Below are 12,368 nucleotides of genomic sequence, written 5' to 3' on the forward strand. Positions count from 1 at the left end.
ATGACCTAATACTACTACTACTACTACTACTACTACTACTACTGAGGTAATGACCTACTACTACTACTACTACTACTACTACTACTACTACTACTACTACTACTACTACTACTACTACTGAGGTAATGACCTACTACTACTACTACTACACCATGCTGGTCATTTGTGAAAATTTGAACATCTTGGCCATGTTCTGTTGTAATCTCCACCCGGCACAGCCAGAAGAGGTACTACAATGACCTACTACTACTACTACAATGACCTACCACTACCACTACCACTACCACTAGTACTGAGGTAATGACCTACTACTACTACTACTGAGGTAATGACCTACTACTACTACTGAGGTAATGACCTACTACTACTACTGAGGTAATGACCTACTACTACTACTACTGAGGTATCGACCTACTACTACTACTGAGGTAATGGCCTACTACTACTACTACTACTACTACTGAGGTAATGACCTACTACTACTACTACTGAGGTAATGACCTGCTACGGTAATGACCTACTACTACTACGGTAATGACCTACTACTACTACTACTACGGTAATGACCTACTACTACTACTACTACTACAGTAATGACCTACTACTACTGAGGTAATGACCTGCTACGGTAATGACCTACTACTACTACGGTAATGACCTACTACTACTACTACTACGGTAATGACCTACTACTACTACTACTACGGTAATGACCTACTACTACTACAGTAATGACCTACTACTACTACTACTACTGAGGTAATGACCTACTACTACTGTGGTAATGACTTACTACTACTGTGGTAATGACCTACTACTGTAGTAATGAACTACTACTGTAGTAATGACCTACTACTACTTAAATGACCTACTACTACTACTACTACTGAGGTAATGACCTACTACTACTGTAATGACCTACTACTACTGTAATGACCTACTACTACTGTAATGACCTACTACTACTGAGGTAATGACCTACTACTACTACTACTACTACTACTGAGGTAATGACCTACTACTACTACTACTACTACTACTACTACTGAGGTAATGACCTACTACTACTACTACTACTACTACTGAAGTAATGACCTACTACTACTACTACTACTACTACTACACCATGCTGGTCATTTATGAACATTTGAACATCTTGGCCATGTTCTGTTGTAATCTCCACCCGGCGCAGCCAGAAGAGGTACTACAATGACCTACTACTACTACTACTACAATGACCTACCACTACCACTACCACTAGTACTGAGGTAATGACCTACTACTACTACTACTGAGGTAATGACCTACTACTACTACTACTACTGAGGTAATGACCTACTACTACTACTACTACGGTAATGACCTACTACTACTACTACTACAGTAATGACCTACTACTACTGAGGTAATGACCTGCTACGGTAATGACCTACTACTACTACGGTAATGACCTACTACTACTACTACTACGGTAATGACCTACTACTACTACTACTACAGTAATGACCTACTACTACTGAGGTAATGACCTGCTACGGTAATGACCTACTACTACTACGGTAATGACCTACTACTACTACTACTACGGTAATGACCTACTACTACTACTACTACTACAGTAATGACCTACTACTACTGTGGTAATGACCTACTACTACTACTACTGAGGTAATGACCTACTACTACTGTGGTAATGACCTACTACTACTGTGGTAATGACCTACTACTGTAGTAATGAACTACTACTGTAGTAATGACCTACTACTACTGTAATGACCTACTACTACTGTAATGACCTACTACTACTACTACTGAGGTAATGACCTACTACTACTGTAATGACCTACTACTACTGTAATGACCTACTACTACTGTAATGACCTACTACTACTACTACTACTACTACTACTACTACTACTACTACTACTGAGGTAATGACCTACTACATCTACTACTACTACTACTACTACTACTGAGGTAATGACCTACTACTACTACTACTGAGGTAATGACCTACTACTACTACTACTACTACTACTACTACTACTACACCATGCTGGTCATTTATGAACATTTGAACATCTTGGCCATGTTCTGTTGTAATCTCCACCCGGAACAGCCAGAAGAGTTACTACAATGACCTACTACTACTACTACAATGACCTAATACTACCACTACCACTACCACTACTACTAGAACTGAGGTAATGACCTACTACTACTACTACTGAGGTAATGACCTACTACTGCTACTACTGAGGTAATGACCTACTACTACTACTACTGATGTAATGACCTACTACTACTACTACTGAGGTAATGACCTACTACTACTACTGAGGTAATGGCCTACTACTACTACTACTACTACTACTACTACTACTACTACTACTACTACTGAGGTAATGACCTACTACTACTACTACTGAGGTAATGACCTGCTACGGTAATGACCTACTACTACTACAGTAATGACCTACTACTACTACTACTACGGTAATGACCTACTACTACTACTACTACAGTAATGACCTACTACTACTGAGGTAATGACCTGCTACGGTAATGACCTACTATTACTACGGTAATGACCTACTACTACTACTACTACGGTAATGACCTACTACTACTACTACTACGGTAATGACCTACTACTACTACTACTACTACTACTACGGTAATGACCTACTACTACTACTACTACTACAGTAATGACCTACTACTACTGTGGTAATGACCTACTACTACTACTACTACTGAGGTAATGACCTACTACTACTGTGGTAATGACCTACTACTACTACTACTGAGGTAATGACCTACTACTACTGTGGTAATGACCTACTACTGTAGTAATGACCTACTACTGTAGTAATGACCTACTACTACTGTAGTAATGACCTACTACTACTGTAATGACCTACTACTACTACTACAATGACCTACTACTACTGTAATGACCTACTACTACTGTAATGACCTACAACTACTACTACTACTACTACTACTGAGGTAATGACCTACTACTACTACTACTACTACTACTGAGGTAATGACCTACTACTACTACTACTACTACTACTACTACTACTACTGAGGTAATGACCTACTACTACTACTACTACTACACCATGCTGGTCATTTGTGAAAATTTGAACATCTTGGCCATGTTCTGCTGTAATCTCCACCCGGCACAGCCAGAAGAGGTACTACAATGACCTACTACTACTACTACAATGACCTATCACTACCACTACCACTACCACTAGTACTGAGGTAATGACCTACTACTACTACTACTGAGGTAATGACCTACTACTACTACTGAGGTAATGACCTACTACTACTACTACTGAGGTAATGACCTACTACTACTACTGAGGTAATGACCTACTACTACTACTACTGAATTATCGACCTACTACTACTACTGAGGTAATGGCCTACTACTACTACTACTACTGAGGTAATGACCTACTACTACTACTACTGAGGTAATGACCTGCTACGGTAATGACCTACTACTACTACGGTAATGACCTACTACTACTACTACTACGGTAATGACCTACTACTACTACTACTACTACTACAGTAATGACCTACTACTACTGAGGTAATGACCTGCTACGGTAATGACCTACTACTACTACGGTAATGACCTACTACTACAACTACTACGGTAATGACCTACTACTACTACTACTACAGTAATGACCTACTACTACTACTACTACTGAGGTAATGACCTACTACTACTGTGGTAATGACCTACTACTACTGTGGTAATGACCTACTACTGTAGTAATGACCTACTACTACTTAAATGACCTACTACTACTACTACTACTGAGGTAATGACCTACTACTACTGTAATGACCTACTACTACTGTAATGACCTACTACTACTGTAATGACCTACTACTACTGAGGTAATGACCTACTACTACTACTACTACTACTACTACTGAGGTAAATACCTACTACTACTACTACTACTACTACTGAGGTAAATACCTACTACTACTACTACTACTACTACTACTGAGGTAATGACCTACTACTACTACTACTACACCATGCTGGTCATTTATGAACATTTGAACATCTTGGCCATGTTCTGTTGTAATCTCCACCCGGCACAGCCAGAAGAGGTACTACAATGACCTACTACTACTACTACAATGACCTACTACTACCACTACCACTACCACTACTACTAGTACTGAGGTAATGACCTACTACTACTACTACTGAGGTAATGACCTACTACTACTACTACTGAGGTAATGACCTACTACTACTACTACTGAGGTAATGACCTACTACTACTACTACTACTGAGGTAATGACCTACTACTACTACTACTACTACTACTACTACTACTACTACTACTGAGGTAATGACCTACTACTACTACTACTACTACACCATGCTGGTCATTTGTGAAAATTTGAACATCTTGGCCATGTTCTGTTGTAATCTCCACCCGGCACAGCCAGAAGAGGTACTACAATGACCTACTACTACTACTACAATGACCTATCACTACCACTACCACTACCACTAGTACTGAGGTAATGACCTACTACTACTACTACTGAGGTAATGACCTACTACTACTACTGAGGTAATGACCTACTACTACTACTACTGAGGTAATGACCTACTACTACTACTGAGGTAATGACCTACTACTACTACTACTGAATTATCGACCTACTACTACTACTGAGGTAATGGCCTACTACTACTACTACTACTGAGGTAATGACCTACTACTACTACTACTGAGGTAATGACCTGCTACGGTAATGACCTACTACTACTACGGTAATGACCTACTACTACTACTACTACGGTAATGACCTACTACTACTACTACTACTACTACAGTAATGACCTACTACTACTGAGGTAATGACCTGCTACGGTAATGACCTACTACTACTACGGTAATGACCTACTACTACAACTACTACGGTAATGACCTACTACTACTACTACTACAGTAATGACCTACTACTACTACTACTACTGAGGTAATGACCTACTACTACTGTGGTAATGACCTACTACTACTGTGGTAATGACCTACTACTGTAGTAATGACCTACTACTACTTAAATGACCTACTACTACTACTACTACTGAGGTAATGACCTACTACTACTGTAATGACCTACTACTACTGTAATGACCTACTACTACTGTAATGACCTACTACTACTGAGGTAATGACCTACTACTACTACTACTACTACTACTGAGGTAATGACCTACTACTACTACTACTACTACTACTACTGAGGTAAATACCTACTACTACTACTACTACTACTACTGAGGTAATGACCTACTACTACTACTACTACACCATGCTGGTCATTTATGAACATTTGAACATCTTGGCCATGTTCTGTTGTAATCTCCACCCGGCACAGCCAGAAGAGGTACTACAATGACCTACTACTACTACTACAATGACCTACTACTACCACTACCACTACCACTACTACTAGTACTGAGGTAATGACCTACTACTACTACTACTGAGGTAATGACCTACTACTACTACTACTGAGGTAATGACCTACTACTACTACTACTGAGGTAATGACCTACTACTACTACTACTGAGGTAATGACCTACTACTACTACTGAGGTAATGGCCTACTACTACTACTACTACTGAGGTAATGACCTACTACTACTACTGAGGTAATGAACTGCTACGGTAATGACCTACTACTACTACGGTAATGACCTACTACTACTACTACTACTACGGTAATGACCTACTACTACTACTACTACAGTAATTACCTACTACTACTGAGGTAATGACCTGCTATGGTAATGACCTACTACTACTACTATGGTAATGACCTACTACTACTACTACGGTAATGACCTACTACAACTACTACTACGGTAATGACCTACTACTACTACTACAGTAATGACCTACTACTACTGTGGTAATGACCTACTACTGCTACTACTGAGGTAATGACCTACTACTACTGTAATGACCTACTACTACTGTAATGACCTACTACTACTGTAATGACCTACTACTACTACTACTGAGGTAATGACCTACTACTACTACTACTACTACTACTACTACTACTGAGGTAATGACCTACTACTTCTACTACTACTAGTACTACTACTACTACTACTGAGGTAATGACCTACTACTACTACTACTGAGGTAATGACCTACTACTACTACTACTACTACTACTACTACTACTACTACTACTACTACTGAGGTAATGACCTACTACTACTACTACACCATGCTGGTCATTTATGAACATTTGAACATCTTGGCCATGTTCTGTTGTAATCTCCACCCGGCACAGCCAGAAGAGGACTGGCCACCCCTCATTGCCTGGTTCCTCTCTAGGTTTCGGCCTTTCTTGGAGTTTTTCCTAGCCACCTACAGCTGCATTGCTTGCTGTTTGGGGTTTTAGGCTGGGTTTCTGTACAGCACTTTGAGATATCAGCTGATGTACGAAGGGCTATATGAATACATTTGATTTGTTTGATTGACTATCTTTTCCGATTTCACAGCACTCTCGTCATCTGAGTGTGCTGGAGTGCAGAATAACTGATGCATTTACGAATGCTCACCAACCTTTGAATATGGCCGATGTCAGTAAACGTTGGCAAAAAACAGCGTCATTACATTGTTGCCAGCAGCACAGTTAGTCACCAGCACTCTGGATAACATGAAAACAGCCTAACCAGCTCTGCTAGGGTGAGTAAAATGGTCTGAGTGAGGTGTTCTTTAATTTGTGTCTGGAAGTAGCAAGCCAACGTTAGCTAGTTAGCTTGGGTGCTTGACTGCTGTTGTGAGGTCAGAACACTGGGATCAACTCTACTCCTCAGCCAGAGCGACGCTCCAAGAGCTCTGAATTTACAAACAGACAATCTGACAACGCTCTGTCTGTAAAATGTCTAGCTAGTCATTTGTTCTGCTAACAAGCTAGCAAGAGGTTGCATAGCAACAGCATCAACTCCAGTAGACAGGCGAAGCGCTAGCACGCTCAACTGAAAGGATACTATTAATTTACAGTATACTTAAATGAACTCATTTTATGTAGTATATACACTCACTAGGTATGTAGTATACAGCATGTTAGTGTGGGTATTCGAACACAGCTCATTATGTATTGCATGATTCACTTCCTCCAATAAAAATTAAATGAAGGATGGTGAATGAATAACTACACACCACACACTCAACTGAGCAATACAGACCTTTTAAATATTCACAGTTGGTGACATTTGTGATACAATGCTTGTTGTCACTGACAAATACTGCGTCACACATTACATTCAAACACTAAGTCCTGGAGACTTTATTTAGCACCCGTAGTTTTGCTGTGTTACATAAGGTGGAGAAAGAAGTTAAATACTATCATAAGATGCTTTATAGCCTTGAAATACTGTGCACTTCAGCTGTCATGTTACAGGGGCAAAAGTGCTAATAGTATATGCAGTATTTTTAGCAATCAACTTTCAACACATTTCCTCATCATGAGACGCCAGAGAAACAAAAGTAATCCAAGTAGTACTTTGCTTTAATGATGCAAACTGTTTTAGCAAACAATTCTGCTCCACACAAAGTGAACATGCAGAACGCTTTGAAAGACGTACCTTCAGGGGCTGCTTCAGGCATGTTGATATGAAAACTTAATTTCAAGTATGTCGTTTGGAAAGCTTTTATTCAAGAGGTTAGCAATGTCTTTCAAATCGAATTGGAATCCACTGATTAAGGAAATGGTGACCGTATCAATGAAGGTAGTGCCCCTTATTTTTCCCAATATGATCCACAGGTTGAATTTGTCAGAAAAAGTTGGAAAAAAAGTTAAAATGAAAAGGTGATTGGAATTTCAAAGCTGCCTGTTTTGAAGCATTGCAGAAAATGTATACGTATGATGGCGAAGGAGAGCAAAACAGGAGTGGGGAAAGCCAAGAATAGGGCAGGGGAGAGACTGCAGATCCCTGCTGAAATGCCCACCCAGTATTATTGGTGCCTCACATGGGTATAGCACAAGGGGGCTTCAAGGTAACCTTATCCCACCACAGCCTAGTTTATTCTTAGTCAGGGCTCAATGCAACAGTCGCTCTCTCAGGCCTTTTTTGGCTGTTGGGGGTTGTGCTCAGTGGTCTGACCGGGGAGAACTCAACTGGTAGGGGTAATCACACGTCTTGTAGATGGACAGATGGACTCAACGTCAGAGGTTAAGTGACAGCTACTAAGGAAAGGAAACGACAACACTGCAGCATAAATAGAAGGGAAATCGAAATGTGATGCCTTCCCAGTCATCATTCTTTAATTAAATCTGTGAATATGTAATACAATGATCGTTGGTTTCATATGACAGCTTCAAAATAAACATGCATTAGCAGCTATTCACTCCTTACTTACCACTGAGTCTGCAGAGAGAATTTTCCACTGTCTGTAAGGATTATGGTAAGGCATGTGCACTTAAATACAGCCATCTTGTGTTCACATTAGGGCCCTACAGCAGAGCCACTGTTATTTGCATCCATTTGGTGTGTACACTACAGTATTGGTACACTCCCCTGCCTCCTTTTGAATATGGGTGTGGATAGTACACATACACATCAACTGTTCCATCAGAACCCAAAACACAAGCTATTTTTACTCTAATGTTTGTAAAAATATATAATATGTTAACACTGTATTGCCTGGCTAAAACAATTTTATATTATGGATGGTCAGTCCTTGCATTCATAGCTATGTATTTTCTTTTCCTTGGGAGCTGTAACTTAACATCTGACATCTGAGTTCATCTGCGTCCATCTTCAAGACATGAGTGTGAAGCCCCTATCAGCTGAGCTCTCCACCATCGATCAAAGCACAAGGCGAGACTCAGTTGTAGATGGTTGGAGTGTTACAATGTTTAATAATCCAAAGGGGTAGGCAAGAGAATGGTCGTGGACAGGCAAAAGGTCAACACCAGATCAGAGTCCAGGTGGTACAGAGTGGCAGACAGGCTCAAGGTCAAGGCAGGCGGGTACAGAGTCCAGAAACAGGCAAAGGTCAAAACCGGGAGGACTAGAAAAAGGACAATTGCAAAAGGAGTATGGGAAAAACACTGGTTGACTTGACTAAACATACAAGACGAACTGACAGGGATAAATACACTGGGGAAAATAAGCGACACCTGGGGGGGGTGGAGACAATTACAGGAACAGGTGAAACAGATGAGGGCGTGACAGCGTCAAATCACTCGGTCGTACTCTTGTACGGCAACTGCAAACTACCTGCCCTACAGGACACCTACAGCACCCGATGTCACAGGAAGACCAAAAATATCATCAAGGACAACAACCACCCGAGCCACTGCCTGTTCACCCCGCCACCACCCAGAAGGTGTGGGTAGTACAGGTGCATCAAAGCTGGAACAGAGAGACTGAAAAACAGCTTCTCTCTCAAGGCCATCAGATTGTTAAACAGCCATCACTAACAGAGAGGATGCTGCCTACATACAGACTTGAAATCATTGTCCACTTTAATAAATGGATCACTAGTCACTTTAATAATACCACTTTAATAATGTTTACATATCCTACAGTTCTCATCTCATATGTATATACTGTATTTTATACCATCCATTGCATCTTGCCTATGCCGCTCTCTCATTGCTCATCCATGTATTTATATATTCTTATTCCATTCCTTAACTTAAATTTGTGTGTCCTAGGTAGTTGTGGGATTGTTAGATTACTTGTTAGATATTGCTGCACTGTTGGAACTAGAAGCACAAGCATTTTGCTTTCAATTATAAGCAAAAGCATCACACTTTCAATTATATCTGCTAACCATTGGCATGTGACCAATAACATTTGATTTAGTAGATAGATGCAGGACCTACAGCACTGGAATCGTTCATTTACCTCTCCAGACAAAGGCTCCATTGGAAAAGTAATCTGGGACTAACTTTGTTAGCTTGATGGCTAATGTTAGCAGCTTAAATTTTAGGAGGAGCAATGGCGGAGTGGCATTGACTAAAATACAGTACAATACAGCATGTACATATGAAACGAGTAAAGTAGAATGTAGACATTATTAAAGTGACTTGTGATTCCATGGCTATGTACAGTTGAAGTTGGAAGTTTACATACACTTAGGTTGGAGTCATTAACATTTGTTTTTCAACCACTCCACAGATTTCTTGTTAACAAGTCGGTTAGGATATCAACTTTGTGCATGAGACAAGTAATATTTCCAACAATTGTTTACAGACAGATTATTTCACTTATCATTCACTGAAGTTTACATACACTAAATTGACTGTGCCTATAAACAGCTTGGAAAAATCCAGAAAATTATGTCATGGCTTTAGAAGCTTCTGATAGGCTAATTGACATAATTTGAGTCAATTTGAGGTGTACCTGTGGATGCATTTCAAGGCCTACATTCAAACTCAGTACCTCTTTACTTAACATCATGGGAAAATCAAAAGAAATCAGCGAAGACCCCAGAAAATAATTTGTAGACCTCCACAAGTCTGGTTCATTCATGGGAGCAATTTCCAAACAACTGAAGGTACCATGTTCATCTGAACAAACAATAGTATGTAAGTATAAACACTGTGGGACTGCGCAGCCGTCATACCACTCAGGAAGAAAACTAGTCATATATCAACATAACCTGAAAGGCCGATCAGCAAGGAAGAAGCCACTGCTGCAGAACCGCCATAAAAAAGCCAGACTACGGTTTGAAACTGCACATGGGGACAAAGATCATACTTTTTGAGAAATGTCCTCTGGTCTGATGAAACAAAAATAGAACTGTTTGGCCATAATGACTGAAAGATTAGTGGAATCTGTGTGGGTAGCTGGACAGGTAGGATGACTGACAGTGAAGGTGAACAGGTGGTCACATGTCAGGTGACAGAGGAATGGATGAGACTGAGGCAGGAATTCCTTTGACCATAAAGTGGTATATTTACTGAGTAGTCTGTGCTGCATCACAAAGGAAACAAATAACATGTATCCAGTCAAATGCATAATCAAAGATCAAATCATATCATTCATTATTAACATAATTTAGGGAATTCAACAGTTCAGTTCATTAAGAAATCAATAGTAATCCGCGAGTCATTTAGGCTCGCAACTATTTATCATAGATCATGAAAGAATACAAACAGGGAATGGTTATACAATCTATAATTCCCATTATCAAAGTCTATCAGTTAGCAAACAATGACGTTTCTCATTTCACTCTTTCAATTGTCTTCATGTGTACATATACAGTGCCTTGCGAAAGTATTCGGCCCCCTTGAACTTTGCAACCTTTTGCCACATTTCAGGCTTCAAACATAAAGATATAAAACTGTATTTTTTTGTGAAGAATCAACAACAAGTGGGACACAATCATGAAGTGGAACGACATTTATTGGATATTTCAAACTTTTTTAACAAATCAAAAACGGAAAAATTGGGCGTGCAAAATTCTTCAGCCCCCTTAAGTTAATACTTTTCTTCCAGAATGGTCCTGTATTTGGCTCCATCCATCTTCCCATCAATTTTAATCATCTTCCCTGTCCCTGCTGAAGAAAAGCAGGCCCAAACCATGATGCTGCCACCACCATGTTTGACAGTGGGGATGGTGTGTTCAGTGTGATGAGCTGTGTTGCTTTTACGCCAAACATAACGTTTTGCATTGTTGCCAAAAAGTTCAATTTTGGTTTCATCTGACCAGAGCACCTTCTTCCAGATGTTTAGTGTGTCTCCCAGGTGGCTTGTGGCAAACTTTAAACAACACTTTTTATGGATATCTTTAAGAAATGGCTTTCTTCTTGCCACTCTTCCATAAAGGCCAGATTTGTTTAGAGGGACGGCCGGGTCTTGGTAGATTTGCAGTGGTCTGATACTCCTTCCATTTCAATATTATCGCTTGCACAGTGCTCCTTGGGATGTTTAAAGCTTGGGAAATCTTTTTGTATCCAAATCCGGCTTTAAACTTCTTCACAACAGTATCTTGGACCTGCCTGGTGTGTTCCTTGTTCTTCATGATGCTCTCTGCGCTTTTAACGGACCTCTGAGACTATCACAGTGCAGGTGCATTTATACGGAGACTTGATTACACACAGGTGGATTGTATTTATCATCATTAGTCATTTAGGTCAACATTGGATCATTCAGAGATCCTCACTGAACTTCTGGAGAGAGTTTGCTGCACTGAAAGTAAAGGGGCTGAATAATTTTGCACGCCCAATCTTTCAGTTTTGATTTGTTAAAAAAGTTTGAAATATCCAATAAATGTCGTTCCACTTCATGATTGTGTCCCACTTGTTGTTGATTCTTCACAA

General features: G+C 40.0%; 1 protein-coding gene across 50 annotated transcripts in view; it reads right to left on the reverse strand.

Moving 5' to 3' along the window:
* Positions 1–12,368, reverse strand: part of LOC110506238 (uncharacterized) — a 328,665-nt gene that overhangs the window by 312,417 nt on the left and 3,880 nt on the right. For 25 of the 50 annotated variants that reach the window (XM_090221680.1, XM_090221682.1, XM_090221696.1 and 22 more), the window contains exon 1: positions 7,678–8,123. The exons of 11 other annotated variants lie outside the window; for them this stretch is intronic. In XM_090221680.1, coding sequence (XP_090077806.1) covers positions 7,678–7,699 — 22 coding nt within the window. In that variant the 5' untranslated portion in view covers positions 7,700–8,123. Of the gene's footprint in view, positions 1–7,677; positions 8,621–12,368 lie in introns of those variants that run through there. 14 more of the 50 variants (XM_090221714.1, XM_090221701.1, XM_090221693.1 and 11 more) reach the window with 1 other exon arrangement.

The sequence above is a fragment of the Oncorhynchus mykiss genome, chromosome 26 (genome assembly GCF_057628025.1).
Source record: "Oncorhynchus mykiss isolate SJ-2025 chromosome 26, ASM5762802v1, whole genome shotgun sequence".
Lineage (NCBI taxonomy): Eukaryota > Metazoa > Chordata > Actinopteri > Salmoniformes > Salmonidae > Oncorhynchus > Oncorhynchus mykiss.